This window comes from Erpetoichthys calabaricus, chromosome 14 (assembly GCF_900747795.2).
Source record: "Erpetoichthys calabaricus chromosome 14, fErpCal1.3, whole genome shotgun sequence".
Lineage (NCBI taxonomy): Eukaryota > Metazoa > Chordata > Cladistia > Polypteriformes > Polypteridae > Erpetoichthys > Erpetoichthys calabaricus.
The window spans coordinates 93,813,575-93,837,186 of record NC_041407.2 but is presented as its reverse complement, the minus strand read 5'-3'; the positions used below and the strand labels follow the sequence as shown (position 1 = coordinate 93,837,186).

Genomic DNA, 23,612 nt, shown 5'->3' with positions numbered 1-23,612 from the left:
ACAGAGAATAGGAGACGATTACCCACAATCCCGCAGCGCAAGAGAGAGAGAGAGAAGAACCATCAGCTCAGTTGTGATCACATGACGCTCAGCAGACAAAGCGTATACGTACTACTCATACTGCAAGACCTCGCTCGTTTATCAAGTCAAAATTTATTAAAAATTTTTGCTCGTCTTGCAAAACACTCGTAAACCAAGTTACTCACAAACCGAGGTTCCACTGTACCTGTCTTTGGCTAAAACATTCATAAAAAGAATATCCAAAGAGCAAAATCAATCCAGTAGGAGTTTGTATGTCTTCCACATGCGTAGACGTCAGAAATACTAGGGGTAAATGCAGATTGGGTTATATTGTGAATTCTGCTTTTCTGTAACATTTGATCTCCACTCAGTTAAAGTCAGTCAGTCAGTCAGTCAGTCAGTTTCCAACCCGCTATATCCTAACACAGGGTCACGGGGGTCTGCTGGAGCCAATCCCAGCCAGCACAGGGCGCTAGGCAGGAACATCCCACACTTCTGGAATCAGCCTAACAGCAAATCTCTGGACGTTCTCTAGTATTATTAAATGAAATATGTAGATCAAAACTGTACACAATATTCCAGATATCATATAATTGAAGTATAATATCTTTTACTTGGCACTTGGCACATCATACTTTTTTGCCCAACATTATATTGGCCTTTTTAATTGCTACTGTACTGGGCCTGTAGGTGGAGAGTGATGATTCCACTATTATATTTAAACCCATTTCAGGAAAGGCTTCCTATATTTAAATGTATGTATTACAAAACATTTGCCCCTAAGTCTCAGATCAGTTTACTGTTCAAGTCACTAACTATTGTAAATTGTAAAGGACTCAGCAAATAGCATATTAATGTTCTGAACCTCCGTTTAGTGCACAAAAAAAATCTACTGACCTTTCAATTCATGATAGGAATCTAGGCAGGGAATTAGTATGTATCAAAACTGCTTGAACTGCTAGATTTGCATTTAATAATTTGTTTATACAGTAGTTGCATGGAGCAAACAAAAAATGCCTTGGGCTGTCCAGATGTAAGTAGCAATATGGCACAAAGAGTGTTGAGCAGGACAGTTGTTCAGGACTGTGAGGAGAGCCCAATCATCTTCTTTCCCAATCTGAAAGCCCTGATTTGCTGCTGCCTACATAATCCCCATGAGACCTCAAACAATGTTAGCTGATGCAGACACTTGAGGGCCTCTGTAAATAAGCACTGCCCTGATTGCTTCTTTTTGTGTATGGCTTCTGATAAAGCATTTATCTCATTTTGTCCCTTCCTGCCAAATATTTAAACAAGACAAGCCCTCTGCATTCACATCCCAGTTAAGACCATCTACACATTTGCATACCTGTAACTAACTATACATCCATACCAATGTAAACTGAGAAAAGCCAAGCAAAATGACACCTTTTATTGGCTAACTAAAAAGATTACAATATGCAAGCTTTTGAGGCAACTCAGGCCCCTTCTTCAGGCAAGATGTAAGAAGGGGCCTGAGTTGTCTCGAAAGCTTGCATATTGTAATCTTTTTAGTTAGCCAATAAAAGGTGTCATTTTGCTTGGCTTTTCTCTACATTCATAATGGCTAACACGGTACAACACCCTAGTACTACAAATGTAAACTGAGAAACGAAAGAAAAAACAGCCCATGCTTATTGTTGCAGATGCTGACCACTGTGACAAGAGAGAGAAAGAGGTTAGGAGCAGGCACTGATACAGCGCCTTGCCGCAGCCACCACATGACAAACCACCTCTGGATCCCAAATTAGGACCTGGCACAGCCGTGCAACAGGTGACACCTCAGCACCACACTAGTTTGAATGGAACAGAACAGTATGAGGTTGTTTTACAGTGGCTGGAGTGCCCATCCTGCCACCCACCCCCAAGTTTTCCCTGTAATTTGGAGGACCTGCTGGATGCAAGTTAACGTCATACCCAGGACGGAGCAATTGCAGGTTAAGGGCCTTGCTCTAGAGCCCAATGGAGTGGAATCGCTTCTGGCATTTAGGTTCCTAGCCCCAGAGCCACCACTCCTCACTCACTGTGACAAGAAATCTCTCTATTATAAAAAAAAATCTTGGAAGGAGTCGAGATGTGATTGTCTCAGAGAGACCTTCACGTCCCGCGAGATGAGTCTTCGTGCCAAGAGATGTAAACACACCCGGGGCCAGAAGCTTATGCAAAGAGAAAGTTGGAAAAGTCCTGCATGGTTATGTCAGACACATTTCTTGTAGAAAGAAAGAAACGATATACAGTCACGGTGTAGTGGGGCTACATAGTGTTGTCAAATGTCAGTACTGAGTGCGTCTCGTTTCCATTGTCCCGTTTGCTGTTTATGTGTGTGTATCAGTAAATACCGTCCCCGTAAAGGGGGACGGATGATGGAAGAAGACCACAGCCTCAAACCTGGAAAACACCTGTTCACTATTAATCAATTACAGCCGTCACAGGACTATTTAAACCATCAGGAGGGAATAGCCGGGAGGAAGAGAGAGAGGAGAGAAGAGAAGGAGACTTTTTCATTTTCACGACCACGAGCCATTTATACCTGCTGTATTCCACATCGCGCATTTTCATCCAGTTTGTTTTTCAATTCGCTGAACTTACTTCAATACCCTCATCACGAGAGACCCCGGGGTCGGACTTCATCATCCACCACACACCGAGGATTCACGGTGAGGCTGTTCCATTTTGTTCCGGGAAAATCAAACGACTCATTTATCATTAGTTCAGTCAACCATATTCAGGACAGTTTTTATAACCGGACTCAAGTTCGCGATCATTTCTGTATCTCATTCATTTTTTTGTTATTCGTGTTGTGTGTTATATGTTACAGGGGCAAGGGAGGGTTTTGTTGTATTTATATATGGTGGTGTCTCGTTGTTGATGTGGTGGAAGGATATTTATATTTATATGTTTCTTTCTATTTTTAGCATTTGTCTTATTGTTTCACTTAATACATTTAATCAGTATAATTTTACATATCTGCTTTTGTGAGATTATATTTACACCGTCAATTGTGGGGAAAAGTGTACTTTGTTAGAGGTACGGCTTGATAGTTAGATTCTTACTCAGTAAATTATCCAGGCCACAGGTCTTGGAGGTGTAGCTGCCGGCTGGGTAAGGGGTCGGCCGTTACAACGGGCAGTTATACGTTACGTTGTCACGATGTAATTCCAAACACGGAACCAAAATTCAATGCGATACTGAGGAAATGGTAAAAGTGAAAATGATTGAATATATGTACATAGGTGATATGACAGAAGTGCGCCACACAAAATGCAGATCACGTGGCACGGCAGCAGCAGCAGGCCAGCAGCTGATCGAGCAAAGAGGAGACTAAAAAAAAAAAAACTGCATGTGTGTCCCATTGTATTACCGTTTAAGAGGGGGTGTCGGAGGAGCAACCACATCTCCTTGGGGTGCGTTCAGCCCCCCTCTTCACAATGCGAGTGGCAGAGACGCGAAGTGAGCCTAGTCAATCAATAAATGTATAAATGTTCTGACCACCTTTTATGTAACAAATGACCCAATATGCCCAGTGACTCTTCTCACTGATCCCCAAAGATATAGAAGGAAAATCCACACCATTATTTGTTAATCCTTAACAGACCTTGTGGGTTTATGGAGGAATGGGTCCTGCAATTGACTGGAATCCTGCCCTGTGCTGGCTCCTGCTTTGTGCCTGTTCTATGACCCTGAATTGGATTACTCCTGCCTTGTGCTTGATGCTTGCAGGGACAGGCTCCATCTTCCCTGCGACTGTGCTCTATTTAAGCAAGTTTAGAAAATGGATGGATGGAAGGACTGAATTTGATAAAGTTGGTTTGATATTACGAAAATGTACAGCAAATGTAGCTTAATGTCTATATGGTTGGACTTCAAAAACAATGTTGTTATACTGACTCACTGTGTCACTCTGAGTGAGTCACTTAACCCGTTAATGAAACAAACCATGGGAAAACTTGTACTATAGAGTGACTTTATCCTTGAAAGTTAGACAATATGTAAAACTGTGCTTGTACCTTGTGACCATGTGGCCACCAGGGGGCATAGCAGCACCCCTTATACCCCAGACACACAACTATACAACACAGTCTTAGGTTTATTTGACACATAACCTCCATAAGGTTCCAATTTCCTCCTTTTCAACAAAGTGATCATTTTTCCTTCTCCTTCCTCATCTCCCACGTAGTCTTATCCACCTCTTCCTGACTCAGGCCACTCATGCAGGAAAACCGGCTTCTTTTACGCCAGACTCAAGAGTACTGCTGGTACCAAAAGCACTGCACACTGGAAGCATTTCCAGGTTAGACGGAAGGCCTTTAAAGAGAGTATAACAATCCCCTGCAGCTCCACCTGGTGACACTCAAGAACCCTGACAGGGATGTCCCATGGGACTGCAATTACAAGCCTGCCCAGTGGGTATCAGAATGAGTGTTCCACCAGTGGGATGCTGCCACTGTGTGTAATGAGGGAAAATACAGCCCTCAGAAGCAGACACCTTCTGTTCTTCTGCGCAGGCCTCTTTTCCAGGAAAGGTACACATAGCCCTGATCAGCATGCCAGTCCATCCCTGTCCTTTTATTGCAGCCTCGTTTGCCTGGCAGGGAATCAACTTCAATGCGGGTCAGGACACCAGTCCATCTCTGTCCTTCTATTACGGCCTCCCTTCCCAGCAAAGAGGCAGCTCCCATCCTGTTTGGGATGCTGGTCCATCCAGCATGGCACTCACAACGTCTAAACCAATTTGTGGTGGTCTGTACACCTGAACGTTAATCTATAAAATGTATTTCCTCATCTCTTTAATGAACTGCTGTCCTGCTTCCAGTCTGCTCCTATTTATTTCCAATACTGCATTTTACATATCGATTCTTAAGTATTTACTTGTCTATAAAGGGAAAACTATGCCTTATCTTACCCGACATGTAGGAGGAAGTGTAATCCTATATCAGTTAATGTGTTGAACTATGGACAATAATATTGCCAGTTTCTTCTCCGCTGTTGGCCAAACTGTTTTTTACTCCAAGTGAGTCACTACTCAATCTGTTAAAATATTACACAATTCCACTACACTCGGCATGCAAATCACCTAAAATTATTTTACCAGGCTTTTAGACCTGGGACAGTGTCCATTCTTTGTATTTTAATCAAAGTGCATTTTATTTACTGCCCCTAAAATGCGGACATCGTTTTTATATGCCTCACCTACCTCATCCTACCATAATCATTTTGGAGGGAGTGTGTCCCTTTTGTGGTAAAGGTATATAATGTACAAGGCTGCCAGTTGAATCCCCATAACTGACTCTCCCTGTGAAACTGAGTGAGTCATTTAAAAAGTTACAACTCAGCCTGTGGAAAGAGTAAAACACCTGCAATGAACACTTGGGATCTGTCAATTTGGATAAAAGCTAAAGTTAAATAGATAAATGGAAGCTGTGGCACAAAACAGCGGTGTGAGTCAGTTGGCTAGGATGATGATGACAAAAAGAATACTGTGGTTTGGTACAGAGCCAACAAATTCTGCAATTTATTGCAGCTTGAAGTGGTCACCAAGTTTTCCTATTACATTTAGTAAAAGTTGATGCAACAAAATGTTCAAATCCCATGGGATACCAGTCTCTGTCCTGTAGATTAATTAATGAACAGACACTCATGGGCAAGCTGATCAGGATGAAACCTTGCTGTCGGTATGCTGGGTCCTATGTGCACACCAAAGGACTTTGGGAGATGTTCAGAGTAGCCGTATTTCTGGTATCTTCTGCTGCCCCTCTATGTATAGGTGGATGCCGGTATTTACAGCCTTAAATGCTGCTTTGTTTCCACGAAACGTAATCTCTGTTTGTGGTAATCAGACCCGGGCCATTTCAACAGAGTGGCAGTGACCTAACACCCTAGAGACTTTCCGCATTTGTGTGAAGTGAAGCAGTCCCAGACAGATGACCTGCAACCTATTTCCAAGGGAAAGGTTCATGTAACCATTTGTTAGTTTAGAAGAGGAGTGTCAGACTTACTTCCTGGAAAGTCACAGCGTATGCAAAGTGGTTCAGAACTTGAAGAAAACTCTTTATCGAAATAAACTTCATATTATAACAAAGCATATAAATATACTAATGAATGGCCTCGCACACATGAATACTCTCACACAGGCCTGCAACACCTTCCTTGTGACTGCTCGTGTAGTTCTGGAAATAGACGAATTTATGGCAAGTAAATTACACAGGATAATCTTCCATCTGTTGTCACATACATGTGTGTCTGATACCAGAATCTGACTACTCAGCAAATATCACAGAAAATGAGAAGAGCCTTAAGAAGCACATTGCTAAAAGGAAAGCATACTACTGTTGGGCCAGCAGTTATGTAAATCTATCACTTCATCATTTTTCTATTACAGTCACACAAGGATGAAACTTAATGTGGTACATTTGAACATGCTGGGTAGAACACAAGCCCATTATTGGCCATACTCACACATTGACTCATGTTAGAGGATTAGGGGGACCTGGACTACCTGGAGAGAGCCTACACCAGCACAGGTGAACAAGCAAGTGATCACACTAAGGTCATAGGAGCTTTGAGACAGAAACACTAACCATTGCTCCATGATACCACTCTAACCATGACAACAGAAACTAAATGTAGGTATTGAATCTAGGAAAACATTGAGGTGAGCATCTGGCCTCCAGATACTGAGTTCAAACAAAAGCCATCACCTGGAAAATGTCTTTGACATCTTCAGTTCAGAAGGTCCTCCACAACGTATACTTCTCTTTCCTGTGTAAATCTCTTGCTCTGTTCTTTTCAGCATGCAAGAGAAAATTCAGAGACATTTCAAGCAAAGAGGATGGCCATGGAGAAACTGTCACTATGACGTAGTGATTCCACTTATTTCAGTGTCCGCTAATCTGCATCTTTACTTTTTCATGACAGGAAGTTCAATGGATGAGGAGGGTCCTCACTCAAGGACCCATCAGTACACAGAAAGGCAACACACAAATGGAACAGACACCTCTCTGGAAAGTGTGGACAGCCCTTCAATCAAGAGGTCCCAGCCTCTGTCCATCCAACAGAGCAGGTTTAGTATAGCTCAGCATTGACCTCAATGTATCTAACACAAGGCTTCTTTGATTTGCATCCAGCTTGGCCTAGCCTTGATCTGGCTCCACTGTACCTTGGGAATGCTCCCTAGTTTTACACTTGATCAGTTCCTTTCCTTTCACTGCATTTTGATTTTCCTGACTCTGTTCTACTCGCATTAGCGAGTTTCAGGTTTCTTGTCTTGAACACACTCCACACCAATCTAAAAAGTTCTTTGTTTATACACTACAAGTGCTTCCTTGACCTTTAATGAATTCTATGCCTCTGACTGGATCCAAATTCATGGCTCTTGAGAAGTTTCAGATTTCAAGGTGTGATCTGGTGCCAACCATGTGAGCACAATGTCCATGTGGACACTTAGCAGTCCATACTCCATCTCACCCTTTAGCTGTTTGTCTCTTTACAGACTTAAAGAAGAAGTGCCCCAGGCATCATCTCTGCCTTCAATCCCCAATCCCTTTCCTGAGCTCTGCAGCCCTTCCAATTCTCCGATTCTCATTGGTTCTCCACTGGGTCAGGGCATTTCGAACGCAGGGGCTACACATGTAAGTAGACACTGTGTGTGGAGTATAAAATCAAGTGGATGCATAAACATACCAAACTGTCTATAGCTGTCTGTTTTCTTTGTCCAAATTCTGATTTGATTAGTTTTGGGATTGCTGGCTAGCAGGTATGAACAAAAAACGGACTGTGCCAGGTTTTGCCCTTAGCTACAGTTGCTGAAAAGTGTAGTTTGCGTTAATTGTTTATCAGAGTCCACTATTTCTATAGCTACAGGATGCCTATTGTTTTCTTTCTGTTTGTTTAAGAAAAAGCCAAGATCTTTTTCAGCTTGTACCGGTGCTTCATATCGAAGTGTTTTGATTTCTCCCAGACGAATGTGTTATCAGGCCTCGTGCCAGCAATTGGCTCATTGTCTCCACGCCAAGCGGCTGCATTCTGGCCCGATTCCACTAGTCAAGTTGACAGAACAGGTTCTCCTGTCTCCACACTGGCGGTGCATAAGGAATGTCTCGACCCCGATGAGGCTGCTCCCCAGAAGAAAGAGGATTTTGTTTTCCGTCTGCTGTTAATCTTTCTAGAATAGTTAGCAGCGCAAGGTCTTTGTTAAGAGTGCCTGTGACAAGCCTAGGGCCCCAGGTAGCCTACGCCCCTCCTGAAGGCAAATACTTGAAGCCTGCCGTTGAGGTGAAAAGACAAGATGCTTTTGTGCTGTTTGACAATTAGGGAGTCTGTAGCACATAGCCGAGGGCCTCACTGCTCATGCCAGAGCTGGCACCTGGCACTGGGCTCAGGCAAGCGTCGCAAGTCCAGCCACGTGTGTTAGCTGTTATGCTGGAGGCCTGAATGCAGACAGCATGAAGCTTTTAACCTGCATTTTTATGCATCTCCAGGAGGCACAGCTTTCCATCTACAGTCAAGTTCGTGACTTCAGAGAAGCAGGTGCTCGGTTAAGGGGACTGATGTCCGGCAGGAAGGTCCGGGGCCAGCTGTGTGACCTCAGGCGAGCACAGGAAGTGGCAGGCAGTTGCTGCTTGTAAAACAGATGAAGGGTAGGGGTCCAAATGGTGCAGTGACACAATGGTGTGAGAGGGCTACTAATCATTCTGTCTTCCTCTGTGTGTGTGCCATGCCACTTGTCATGGAAGAAAAGTGAACACCTGCTTCCTGCTCTGCTCTTCAGCTGTGTGGTTTGTAAGAAGACTGAGGACACATAAACACATTCTTTTGAAGATATGGGCAATTTAAATCTTTCCGAAGCTTATCTGTTTTTTTAATTGAAAAGGTCATTTCAGGTCATTATGACTTGCACTTCCTTTTCATCACTTCAGCTAGACAAAGGTCAAGTGGGAGGAGGAGGAGGAGGAGGAGGAGGAGGAGGAGGAGGAGGAGCCAGCTTCTCTTATATTCGTACTGTGGACAGAGAGAGGCTGGTTTGTCGCTGTTTTTACCTCCTTTCAGGGTGAGGATTACTTGGATCCCACCTTGTCTTTCAGGGTTCATTACAAATATCATCTGTGGTGGCCAAATTAAATTGCCTACACAAAAGAGTAGAATGAGGGCAAATGGGGGGAAATGCTCTGCAAATTATATTGATAAGCTATTGTAGATGCACTGTCATAATCTGGTACGCACAATCTACACCAAACTTTTATAATTAGACATTTTGTGATTGTTAATTTTTGTCTGTGTTTTCCATAACCTAATTGTATACTCAGAAGTAATACACAAAGACACACTATATATACTCTATATACTGCATATATAGAGTGGTCATGTACATGAATGGCAGGACGGGCAACAATGAAAAGTTGGAACACCAACCGGGTCATTCCATTTAATTATAGCAAGCCCAACACAAAATATGCTTTAAGGTGAAAAAGGAAAACAGCCACTCGGGCAAAAAACACAAATTAAATTCTCCATATGGTGGTTCACTCTCAGGAGAGAATGACGACTGACCTGACTGGGTAGTTACTCTGAACTGCAGAGAGAGAAGCAGAGCAGAACGTTGATGACAGTGCCCCGGGTTATCACATACCTCAATCAAGGTGGGGGGTATACCTCATGGGGGGGACACCTCTGATGCACATGCATATATATATATATATATATATATATATATATATATATATATATATATATATATATATATATATATGAATGGAAGAGAAGGTCTGTGATACGGTTAAAATTTAAGGCCAGTACTAAAAGTGCCAGAGAGTTGGCCAAGTCTTGGCTGTCAGATGAAAACGCCATCAACAGACACTTGGACATAAATCCAGCATATGCCAACTTAAGAAGGACATGTACACAATAATTAAACTATACAACACCCCCCCCCCTTGATCATACTGACTTAGTCACCTCCAAAAGTCCCCCCTCCCCCCCCCCACTGAATGTGTTGCTATATATTGCCTTTGATTCCTGTAAGTCTAAGCATTATCCTCTGATGAAGACCCCTGATAGGGGTTGAAAGCTCAGGAATAAAACTATTTTATGATACGTGATTCGTTTTTTCTCCCTTCGTGGATCTCCAACTGCAAATGTATATAGATATATATATATATATATATATATATATATATATATATATATATTCACAGCATTCGTAGTGTGTGTCACAATCTGATTGTATGGGTGGTTACCTACCAGGTAACGCTTGTGCGGATGTTAGCTGATTTGCTGGCCAACCACAAGCGTTACCTGATAGGTAACCACCCATACAATCAGATTGTGATTCAGACTACGAATGCCATAAATGTAATTACCCCGATCTACATGCTGTCAAATAAACAAACCACACACCGTGGCTCAACGTTAGGGGCTTCGCCTCTGGCGCCGAGGTTCGATTCCCGAGAGGGAGTGCAGTAGAGTGTGTACGCCTGATGAGCCCAGAATTAGGGCGAAACACGTGTCGCATACTCTTTGCATTATTTGACAGTAAACTATTTCAACCATATATATATATATATATATATACAGTGGTACCTCGGTATACTGTATGTCTGCTTTGGAATAAGTCCAACTTGGTATACGTCCTGTTTGGACGCAAAAAATTTTGCTTGGCATATGACCTTTGTTTGGAATACGACTCACGTGCTAGAACACTGTGTTTGGTATAGCGGGTCCGTGGCTTCAAAAAAAGGGCCAGGTTTTAACCTGTGTAGCCGTGTCGTTCTCCGTGGGCGCGATTGCACAACCGCGGGGAAGTTAATGAGGTAGTTGGAGCGAGTCGCACCTGCACAGGTGGGCTGTGATCGGGAAGAATGAGACTGCATTTTTAACCTCGGATTTTATCGGAATTATTTATTGTTGTTTTTATTCCCCACAGAACACTTGTTTTTATTGATATTTATTAAATAATTATTTATTGAGACCAGATGCACTGCACTTTTTGTTTGGACACTGATTTTTGTTTTAAATAAAAGCACTTGGCATTCTTGCACTATCCCCTGGCTTCATTTGAGAATTGTCCTCGTTTGTCAGCTCAACTCGGTGACATTACCGACCCTGTCGGGTTCAGGGCTCCCTGTAAGGACATATGGGAGCGTGGAGCGGACCTGCATTGTCACACCACGCTCTACCCTATGCTGCCTACGAGCTTCAGTACGCCAGTTGCTAGCATTCAGTGAACAACCCGCGTTATAACTCTATGTGAATTTTCACGTGATTTTGTGTTTTTTCGTGTAAATTTGAATTGATTGTTGAAAAGTATGAAGGTGGCATGCGTATCCGGGACATGGCTGCAGCATACCGTATGCAGAGAACGACGGTATCTACGAATGTGAAAAACAAAGACATTATTAAAAAGTAAAGTGAGGTTAAATTTTAATTTATTTCATCTAATTGCTTTTGTATTTATGTATTTTAGTATTAAGCAGTGTTTAAATTATTTTATACAACCCCATCAATGTATAAAATGACAATAACAATAGGATTTTTTTTCATGGGAACAGATTAATTATTTTCCCTTTATTTCTTATGGGAAAAATTTGTTTAGTATAAGTCAAAGGATCTGGAACAGATTAAAGATGTATACCAAGGTACCACTGTATGTATATATATATATATATATATATATATATATATATATATATATATATATATATATATATATATATATATATATATATATATATAGTAAATGAGGAGTTGGATGCAGGTTTATTAGAGTAGCTATTTCTGGCCAGAAGGCCATTATAGTAGAAGGACTGACAAAGACTGCTCTCTGGGGTCATGTGTTCCCCAGTACACATGGTGGCAACATCCTTCTGGTATGGGTCTTATTTGGTCATCTAGTAGTTCTGGTGGGAAGCCCTGTTGGAATCCTTGGGTGCTGCTAGAGGAAGCACCCCTGTCATGAGGAACTTCTGCCTGACCCAATGGTTCAGGTTAAAAAGGAAACCTTCAACTCCCCCAGGTGAGTCAGAGTTGAGAGTGGAGTAGAGCAAAGCACACTTGGGAGGAGTGGAGAAACAAGAGGAGAAAGAAGGAGGAAAAATTGTGCTTGTGCTTGTGCTGGTTTAAAGGGAAAAAGCCAGTGAAAAGGTATTTCTTTAAACAAATAGGCCTCATAAGCCTGGGACTGTGTTTGGTGTAATTGTGTCTTGGGGTTGTGAGACACTCCCTACAGGCCACATCATTTACTATATACTGTATATGAACATATAGTAAGAGTAGTAGTAGTGGCAGCAGTAGTTAGAGTATTGTTACATGGACAGAATACAGTAAAGTCTTTACTTGTAAGACCCTGCCACTCCCTAGCACAATGATATGCATTGTGAGTAATAATTTTATCATTATTATTATTGTTATTATTATAATCTTTACATTTATATAGTGTTTTTCTCACTACTCAAAGTGCTCTCCATGCAGGGAGGACTCAGGAAGCGAACCCACAATCTTCTTTCTGCAATTATTATTATTATTATTATTATTATTATTATTATTGTGGTTCTTTTTAATTGTTGGTATGCACATATTATTGTTGGTATGCATATATTATTGTTGGTATGCATATATTTGTTTCATATATAGAAAAAGATGATCTGCTGTGGCAACCCCTAGTGGGAGCAGCCGAAAGAAGAAGAAGAAGATTATTGTAGTTCTTTTTGTTGCATAATAATAATACATTATTATTATTAAAATACAGTAATTATACATTTAATATTCTGTGCAATGTTGCCTAAGTTACTAGCAGCAGTAACAGTAACATTAATACTTCTGGTAATATTAGTAACATGTGTAATATACACATACTGTATATCCTATGTATACCACATATATATATATATATATATATACTGTAAATATGTTTATACATATATTATGATATTATGACCTTACCACCAGAGTTTTCTTTTTTGTTGACAATCATGCTATGATCTTTCATAATAAGTGACAAGATCTCTTTAATTCCCTTGATTTACAGGTTGTAAAGGTGTCAAGTGAAGATGGATGGTGCCGCACTCTAACTGTCACTGCTAGCACCACAGCTCGAGACATCTGTCACCTGTTGGTTCAAAAGATGCACTGTGTGGATCAAGAGAGCTGGGCGCTTGTGGAGCTGCACCCGCACTTGGGATTAGGTACTGGGCCCAGAATAAAAAACAAACAAACCACTGAGTGTAGAGTGGGGAACAGCCTCAGAGGTTAAAGGGAAAAAGGCCCAATTTATAACCATATCTGCTTTACAGAACCCATGTCTAGCTATTTAATAATTAGAAGGAGTAAAAGTGCATTGTGAATGAGACTGAGCATGTAAAGTTTCAATCCATCATTTGCAAATGTGAGGAAATCTCGATGACTAGCTTCTCCGGAGAAAGAATTGCAGTTATCGTTGATTTTTTTTTCCGTTGTTCTTTAGAGCGATGTCTTGAAGACCACGAAACAGTAGTGGGGGTCCAAGCCACGTGGCCTCTTGAAGGCGAGTGTAAGTTTGTCTTCCGCAAGAACTACGCCAAGTATGAGTTTTTTAAGAAGCCAATGGTGAGTTTTGGCAAACACCGTGCACCTTAGAGATTAGAGTTGCAAAACATTTTGAAATGTATTCATTCTATGAATCAGTATTTAATATTTAGGATTTTGTTCACGTGTTTGGGTTAAGTGGGATACTTCTGGAGTGTTAGGTAATAAGAATTACTGCTTCTGCTGTCCTTAGGTTGTATGCTTACGTTGTATTAGGTTGCACTTCTATTACCTTTATCAAATGAAATTCCAAGAACCTTCCATTGTTATAACAATAATGAATTTACTTTAGACCATGAAGTTATTTTCCTACTAAACTCTACCACATAACATTATATACAAAAATGAAAGGGGGTTATTATCCTGCCAAGGAAGACATTGCGAGTGGGCATGCCATCTGCCACACCTTTAGTCAGACATACCTGACACCTTCCACTTTCATTTGCTAGGCAGTCACCTCATGCACTTTTTGCTCATTTACTAGAATATTTAAACAGCCTCCTTGCTATCACTCAGTGATCTGCCATCGGGCCTTCTGTTTTCTCAATTTTAAAGTGTTTTCTTATTTTTAATTCCTGCTGTGTCTGACAATTAGTTCTGACTTTTAGCCGTGTTTTGGACTTAAGACTTTGCTAGTGTTTAGTCATTTAGATTTTGACCTTTGCTAGTATTTCAGATCTTGCTTGCTCATTTATACCTTCTTTTCATTTAATTGCTTTACTGACCTTTCATTACTTTAACCTATGTATTCATGTTGTCAGTATCACCAATATTAGTCTAAATTGGAAGCCTGTCATCAACTGCTTTAGTCCTCTGTGCTCATAAACTAATCCCCATCCAACCATGCATTAGCCATGAGTGTGGAAGAAGGAGTTAAAAAGCACATTGACGATGGGTCTCCAATAACAGTAAAAACAGTAGAGTGACATTACACAAATGTGCAATGTAGGATTATAACAAATACTGGAAACATTTTGAAATAATAATGTATTCATTTGCCTGAGTTGTATTCCTTTTTGTCTCCAGTCAAATGAATGGTTAGATCCATGTCATCAGTTCATCAAGTCTTTCACCAACAGCTACTCTAGTAAACCTTGCCCATAAAAATCTGTAGGGTTGTCTTCTTCAGGAAAAGGCTTTGTAGACAAATAAAATACATACTGCCTCCAGGAGGAAATGAACTCTCGTAAAAGTGTAAGAGGTAGAAAGATGAAACTACACAAATACAGATTAGAGGAAAACAATACTGGGATTTTTGCACTTGCAGCAACCGATGAAGATCTAATGTTGTAACATTAATAAACATTCATTGTTCTTTATTACCAATAAAGTATAATAAGTAAGAGCCAACATAACCTTATAAAGTGTATTTTGCCACATTTTCACATACATACTTAACAAATTTCCCATTGGGATTAATAAAGTATCTATCTATCTATCTATCTATCTATCTATCTATCTATCTATCTATCTATCTATCTATCTGTCTGTCTGTCTGTCTGTCTGTCTGTCTGTCTGTCTGTCTGTCTGTCTATCTATCTATCTATCTATCTATCTATCTATTATATAGTGCCTTTCATATATATCTATCTATCTATCTATCTATCTATCTATCTATCTATCTATCTATCTATCTATCTATCTATCTGTCTGTCTGTCTGTCTGTCTGTCTGTCTGTCTGTCTGTCTATCTATCTATCTATCTATCTATCTATCTATTATATAGTGCCTTTCATATCTATCTATCTATCTATCTATCTATCTATCTATCTATCTATCTATCTATCTATCTATCTATCTATCTATCTATCTATCTATCTATCTATGCTTGTGGGACCTAAACCACTCAGCCACAACATTAAAACTGCCTAAAACAGCCTAGGCCTGGTGGTGGAGACCCCACAAGACCTCTGAAAGTGTCTTTTAGTATTTGGCACCAAGACGCTAGTATCAGATCCTTTAAGTCCTGTAATTTGCGAGGTGGGGGGAATTGTTCTTCCAGCACATCGTATAGATGGGATTGAGATCTGGGGAATTTGGAGGCCAAGTCAACACCTTGAACTCTTTGTCACGTTCCACAAGCCATTCCTGAACAGTTTTTGTAGTGTGGCAGGGTGTATTATCCTGCTGAAACAGGCTACTGCCATCAGGGAAATACCGTTGCCATGAAGGGGGGGGGTATGTTATCTGCAACAATCTTTAGGTAGATGGTATATGTCAAAGAAACATCTACGTGAATGCTAGGACCCAGTGTTTCCCAGCAAAACATTGCCCAGAGTATCACATTACTTCAGTCAGCTTGCCTTCTTCCCATTGTGCATCCTGATGCCATCTATTCCCTAGGCAAACAAAGCACACTCACCTGGTCATCCACATGATCTAAAAGAAAATGCAATTCATCAGACCAGGCCACCATTTTCTATTTCTCCACGGTCCATTTCTGACTATCATGTGCCCATTGTAGGTGCATTTGTCAGTGGACAGGTCAACATGGGTATTCTGACCGGATTACAAGTATGGATCCCAATACGCAGCAATTTGTGATGCGCTGTGCTTTTTTGACACCTTTCTCTCATGACTTGCATTGAGTTTTTCAGCAATTTGTGCTACAGTAGCTCTTCTGACTGGCTAACCTTCGCTCCCCATGTGCATCAATGAGCCTTGTGTACAAATGACCCTGTCGCCAGTTCACCAGTTTTCCTTCTTTTAGACTTCTTTTGGTCGGTACCAACCACTGCATACTGGGAACATCTCACAAGGCCTGTTCTTTCGGAGATGCTCTGACCCAGTTGTCTGGCCATCGCTATTTGGCCCTTGTCAAATCCTTATGTTTGCTTCCAACACATCACCTTCAAGAACTGACTGTTCACTTGCTGCCTAATATATCCCACCCCTTGACAGGTGCCACTGTAGCGAGATGACTTCACCTATCAGTGGTTTTAATGTTGTGGCTGATCAGTGTAGGTTCATCTATTACTGTACAATTTGCAAATTCTCTCCCTGGGTTCTCTAGTTTTCTTTTCTTACATCCCGAAAACGTGCGGGTTAAGTTCATTGAAAACTCTAATTAGCCTGTTATTTATGAGCATGAGCATGAGTGTGTGAGTGCCACCTGTGATGAGCAGGCCAACTTTTCCATCTATCTTTTGTGTGCTTGAGCCTGCCAGGATTGTTTCCAGTTCCTTATGATTTTGTAATGAAGAAAAGGAAATTCAGCGCAGGAATGTGAGCATGTTAACTAACATGAGTTAGGCCATAAAACCTAAGAAGGAATGAAACCCATACATACTAACTGCAACTGTGGTGAAAACAACATAATGAGAATCAGTTATTTAACAAATGTTTTCCAGTTTGAGGCATAGAATGATATGACACCATGGAAGTGGTTAGAAATATTTCGGGCACCCATCTCATAATAAAGATGTTACTTTTTTGTGTACAGGCAATCTTGGCAATGCAGGAGCAGTAGTATCAGAAACAAGTCTTGACTGTCATTACACACAGGACTAGATTTATAGATTTATGCTTTAAGTCTAGGAAACAGGATAATATGACTCTGTAAACTAAAGCAAGCTATAATTACCGTAATTTAAAAACAGGCATTTGGTCATTTTAATGTAGCAATTAATTAACTAAAGGCAAATCGCATAGGGACTCAAAAATAAAAGACCAACATTTTATGACCAGGTCTCCTTTTTAGTTTGCAATCTGCTGTTCAATTCTGATCATATAAAAGGAGAACAAAGTCCTAAAAAAAGAGCAAGCCTGTTAAGAAATGTGCCCATAAGCGTAATGAACAGCACTTGCAGAGCACTAATTTGACAATTCTCATCCTTCACTCCAAGCAGAAGAGAACTAATTGGCCCACTTGCGGCTAACAGACGTCTATACTTCTTCCCAACCTGTCCCAAATACCAAGAAATCATTAATAAAATCTTCCTCAAATATAGAACTTATATTCAAGAATGATTAAAAAACTACTAACACCAAGCAAGATTCAAAACTAGAAGCACAATGTGTGAGCATCTGTCTCATCTTAGGGGAATAGCAGGGCCATGTTCCATATAGTAAATCAAAGAGGGACAAATGAAGGAAGGAAAAACGTAACAACCTCAAGGAAATCACTGTTAGAAGGCGAGGCAATAGTTTGCTTTAAAATGATTCCTTGTAACACCTGTACTTTATGAAAATTACAATGCATAGTATTTGTTAATGCTTGACATTCAATGTCAGGCCTCTAAAAAAGAACAAAAAGTGAGGTGAGGTTTAAAGGACAGAAGTAGCAGAGCAACAGTTTGAGATATGGTCTTTCAGGAAAGAAAAAGATTTAACTTTGCAGACGCATTTAAGGGAGAAGAAGGCAGAATGATAAAGACACGTCAAGGGAGCGGAGGATGTGCATTGACTCTGAGCAGAAAGACGTGGAGACAGAAATGCTCTCCTTCTATCTTGCTCAAGAGCCATGAAATCAGTACCTGGCCCAATTTTACAAATCCTATTTGTGCATTTTCCACTCTAAATAACACAGAGAAATGGAAGATAATGTAACCGTGTTTGATGCACAAGCTTATTATGGATAGTGATAGACTTGTACGTGCAGGGCTACAACATTCTTTGAAATCCACATGACAAAAAACTCTTTTCAGCACAACCAGTTTGATAGATAGATAGATAGATAGATAGATAGATAGATAGATAGATAGATAGATAGATAGATAGATAGATAGATAGATAGATAGATAGATAGATAGATAGATAGATAGATAGATAGATACTTTATTAATCCCAAGGGGAAATTCACATACTCCAGCAGCAAAAAATATTAAATTAAAGAGTAATAAAAAATGCAGGTACAGAAAAAACAGACAATAACTTGAATAATGTTCAACGTTTACCCCCTCTGGTGGAATTGAAGAGACGCATAGTTTGGGGGAGGAATGATCTTCTCAGTCTGTCAGTGGAGCAGGACAGTGACAGCAGTCTGTCGCTGAAACTGCTCCTCTGTCTGGAGATGACACTGTTTAATGGATGTAGTGGATTTTCCATAATTGATAGGAGCCTGCTGAGTGCCCGTTGCTCTGCTACGGATGTCAAACCATCCAGCTCTATGATTGCATGTGTCAATCCTACACACAGAGATGTAAGTGCACTGGCAGGCATTTAAACCCATCTGACAAACAGCCATGGCAGTGTAAAAGCTGATCTCAATCCCAATTATAATAATATTAGTGGAGAGTAATTAGGATACTAAACTCACAGACCACTAAGCACGCAAAATGTCCCTAGGTTGGCATGATTAGAGTTTAAACTTTGTTTGACTACACGTCATTTTGTAGTTCAATTTAACTATACGGTATTTTTAATTAGTGTAGGGAGAGTTGAGTCTGTAAAGGGAAGTGCATGTTTTTGTTTCTCTGATTTTAATTTTTAATAGAGCTATTCGATGAACATGTTAAAAACGTCTGTGATTACATTTTTTAACGCAACTACTAAATGCGTTATTTTAAGTCTTTCAGGGCTAATGTTGACTTTTGTCGAAATTTAGTGGTAGAGGACGGTAACCGGCTATAAAGTGCAACAAAACTCGCCCTTACATTTTAGTTCGACTCTCTTTGCTTGAAGGAAAGTTACGTAGCTTTGTTGATTTGACATCGAATCCTTGCTCGTGAATGAGTAGTGAAGAGTAAACAGCCTCTAAAATGGCATTGACATCTGGAGAGACTAAAGCAAATGTGCAAAACAAAATACCCCATGGACATTTTACGTATTATCGCTGAATCTGACTTTTTGGTACTCTGAGTTTGATGCAAGTGATCTGGAGATGGATATCGAAAACGAAAGTGAGATACCAGCATCACCTTATTGGTCCCCAGTTGATCGTGGTGCTGAACACGTTCGCATAGCTGATGCGCCTACAGCAGCGTTCACCCTAGGAGGATCACCACTTATGATGACAAGAGGTACAAACCATATTGCATCACACTACGACTGGCACCGTCGCCCACCTGCTGTGCACACAGAGAGGTAGCTGGCCCACCGTGCACTCCTGCTGACCATCAATCCGCCCCTATTCAATAAGGGCGCGCACAAAAAGGCGACCTTCAAAAGGGCGACCTCAATTGGGCGCCGAATAAAGGTGCGCATAAATAAAGGCGAGCTTCAAAAGGGTGACCTCAATTGAGTCGCCAAATAAATGCGCGCGCAAATAAAGGAGCGCTTCAAAAAGGTGACCTCAATTGAATATGGCAAATAAAGGCATTCATAGATAATTTAGTTGAAATGGCTCTGGAATATGTGAAGAGCAACAAAGGTGCAGATCTACTCGTAGTCGAAGGCTATACATTCAGAAAGGAGAAAACTATCAATGGGAAACACATCTGGAAATGCACTTTTTATACATTCAGTCATTGCCTTACTCTAATTTTCTGTAATTTTGAAAACAACGAAATATAGAGAGCTTTAGAAATAGTTCGTTAGAAGTTCATGCATTAATTAATTGGATGTTTTAATATTCTTGCTTTCACCTTTTTATACGTTCAATCATTGCCTTTATCTAATAAATTTTCTGTAATAATTTTGTTGTGTTTGCCTTTATTGCTGCGCCCAATTAACGTCACCCTTTTGAAGCATTCCTTTATTTATGCGCGCAGTTATTCGGCGCTCAATTGAGGTCGCCCTTTTGAAGATCGCTTTTATTTATGTGCGCTTTTATTTGCCGCGCCCAATTGAGGTCGCCCTTTTGAAGGTCGCCTTTTTGTGCGCACACTTATTGACAGATACCGCGCAGCCACTGCTGCCAGAGATGCCAAACAGGCACCAACAGCTGCCATAGCATGCAGCAACAGACGTTTTATGTTGATTTAATGTGTGAAACCAGTGCATTGTGTGCTTTTCAGAAAAAAGAGTTTTTTGGAAAAAATATTCAGCCCTCAAAGAGTTAATCTGGTTAATTTGACCGTGCTTCACATGTTGTCAATGAAGCTGCGGAAAATGAATCCAAGTCTATTAATGGTAGTAGGGGGTCACTAACACTTGATCATCTCCTATGTTATTTCTTGATAATAGTCTTTATCCACACACACACATCCACAACTCAGTAGAGTTGCCACACGTTACTTATAATACAGAATCGTCCTCTACAGAAACATAACATGCTGGATACAGTATTGAATTAATAAGGGAGGTGATCTATATTGTATTTTAGTACACATTGTTTCATATATACACTATTTCTTCAAAGTACACAGAATAACATAAGAAGAATTAAAATTAAACCATTTCAGTTGCATTTCCACGGTTCACTAACATTACAGAAAAACAAGCTCTGTGCGCTCTGTGAGACTCTGCATCAGTTTCATCACTACTGTATTTAAAAAAAAAACTTCACATCGCGCAGTATAGCTGAACATCCAAAATAAGACAATACATGCACTGTAAACATTAATATGGCAATATCTCTTAATCCAAGTTAGCTCATAAAACTGACTGTGGAGGTCTGCGTGGGAGATTGAATGTCAGTGGGTCTGTCCTGTCCCTGAGAAATATCTGACCTGAAACAGCACGGTGCAGGCGCTACACATGTCTGAGCGGCTAAAGAACAAATGATACAGAGTGGAATCATTTGAGTCCTTACACCTCACTCAGACGTCCACCAAAGCAGACATGATATGTTGTTGTTTAATTCATTGAGTTTTACCTACCATAGTCTACATTGTAGGCTACATTAGTCTATAATATATTGTAACCAATGAAAGTAGGCAATAGTCATTGAAATTTGATTATAATAATATTTTCATCCATTTTGGTTGAAGGTTAAGATAGTTAAGATTTATTTCCTAATTCATAAATTATATATTCTGCAACAATGCACAATTTAAAACATCTAAAGTAATAATCCGATCATGCAATCCTGTATGATTCATATGATTCATAACCAAGGTACACATTTAAAAGTTTTTTTTTTTCATTCTGTTCTGCTTTATGAGATTAACTTGATTACAAGTATGGGTTTCATATGTCTACTAGACAAAAAAATAATGCAAAGGAAAAGCACAATTTGTAACACATTGTATTTTATAATAAACCAGTAACGGAGTACTTCACGTTACACTTGACTTGAGTGTTCCCAGTTTCCGTCCTCTTTCTCTGTACGTTTAGCATTCGTTTGCTCAGAGGTTGATGCGCTTGCTGCTTTCTGAGCAGCTCTTCTTTTCTACACCCTAGCGGCCCACAGCATCTTTTCACATTAAAACTGATTAAGTCAGTGTTTGTGTCGCAATTACTTAGTACGTTTTCTTTAATTTTTCACTTAAGCTGGCACTTAAGTATTCAATCTGCCTCAAGAATTAATTTCTATTTTGTGTCTGATGCATTTAAACAAATGTACGTCCTCACACGTGATAGTTCTGTATTTAGCAAGTGGTGTAACCTACTCTTGCATGTTGCCTTAACTGTTGTGTTGTTATTCTGAGGTGGTGATGATAGATCGGCCATCGAGCTCTGTGGGGAGGATCACTTGTGTTCTGTTTTGTGTATGTATTGACCCCATTTTTTGAAACCCATTGCACACTCGATCTACTCTCTGAAGATGTAGGGGAAGTAATGGTGAAGGTGGTAGGGAATGAGAATGGCACTTGTACGTATGTGCCGCCTGACCGCCCTGCTGGGAGAATTGATTCTAAAATAAAATAAAATAAAAATAAAAAGAGGAAAAACCTTGGAGGTCAATCATCACCCCGAAAGCGGATAGTAGACATCATGTAGTATTTGTGTACCAAATTTCAGGTCATTAGGTCAAGCGGTTTGCGAGCTACAGGTGATTTAAAATCCTGGACAGACAAACGGACAGCCACAGTAGCATATTATATATAAAGAATACTATACAACATATTTGTTACTTTTTTGTAAGTCATGAGTAATGTAACTAAGTTAAATTTAAAAATAATATCTTCCAACACTGGTCTTTTGTGAACATTTCTTTTCTATATCTGAATATTATCGCTTGAACAACCAGTGTGAATAAACTAATTTGCTTAAGCGACACTTGGAATAAATAGTCAGAAAATCAATGATGTCTTATTTTTAATCCTTGTATGATTTTAAAGGCAGAATTTGTGACGGTGCCGGTCCTCTCCAGACTCCCTCTTCACCTATTGGAGTCTGTAGAACCCAACACTGTCGATAGTTATGCCTGAACTGAGCTGAGCTGACAAATGAGGACAAATCTCAGATGAAGCAAGGGGATGGTGGAAAGTGCTCAGGTGCTTTTATTAAAAACAGTCAAAAACAAATCCAAAAAGTGTCCACAGTGCAGTCTTCAAAAAAACAGTACATAAATAAATCCATAAAACCAGGTCAAAAGTGGGGGTAAAAATCCAATAAATAGTTCCATTAAAATCAGAGGTTAAAATCCAGTCTAACTCCTCATGACCTCTGTCCACCTCCTTCTCTTTCTCCCCAGCTCATCCATTGCTCGTGTAGCTGGCGGAGACTCAGCAGCCACGAACTCCTTTCTGCTGAACCCCTTCTTGGCTGCCTCCAAACTGCGCAGCCAGACCGTCTGAGGTCGGCACTCCTCTCGTCTTCCTTCACGCTTACTTTGCCCCTAGGGAGGTCACCTGCTTTGCTTGTCCCACACCACCCAAAAATTCTAGCCCCTAAAGTGCAACAGCCTACGCTCCTCCTCGGGGCCCCAGCTCATGCTGCCTTCTCCTTCCAGGTGGCCAGGTCATACTCCCAAGACTGCGTTTCAGGTCTTTTAACCTCCTTCTCTCTTTCTTTCCTCATTTTCCTCCCTCATCCCCCCGTGTTTATATAGCTCTGTGGGTGCAGCACTTTAATCACACGCCACAGGAAGCCAATGAAGCAATTGAGAACATGCAGGTGCGACTCGCCCCATTAACTCCCTGCGGTCGTGGCAATCGTGCCCACAGAGACTGACACGGCTGTCTGGATTCAATACTGGCCATTCTTTTGAAGCTCCAGACCTGCTATACCACAGAATTATTGACAGAACCAATC

The 23,612-nt window shown here is 40.5% G+C and overlaps 1 protein-coding gene across 3 annotated transcripts in view; it reads left to right on the top strand.

The window, feature by feature from the left end:
* grb7 (growth factor receptor bound protein 7) overlaps window positions 1–23,612 on the top strand; it is an 81,003-nt gene that overhangs the window by 34,683 nt on the left and 22,708 nt on the right. For all 3 annotated transcript variants that reach the window (XM_028819867.2, XM_028819868.2, XM_028819869.2), the window contains 4 exons: window positions 6,955–7,099; window positions 7,529–7,667; window positions 13,058–13,214; window positions 13,493–13,614. In XM_028819867.2, coding sequence (XP_028675700.1) covers window positions 6,955–7,099; window positions 7,529–7,667; window positions 13,058–13,214; window positions 13,493–13,614 — 563 coding nt within the window. The remainder of the gene's footprint in view (window positions 1–6,954; window positions 7,100–7,528; window positions 7,668–13,057; window positions 13,215–13,492; window positions 13,615–23,612) is intronic.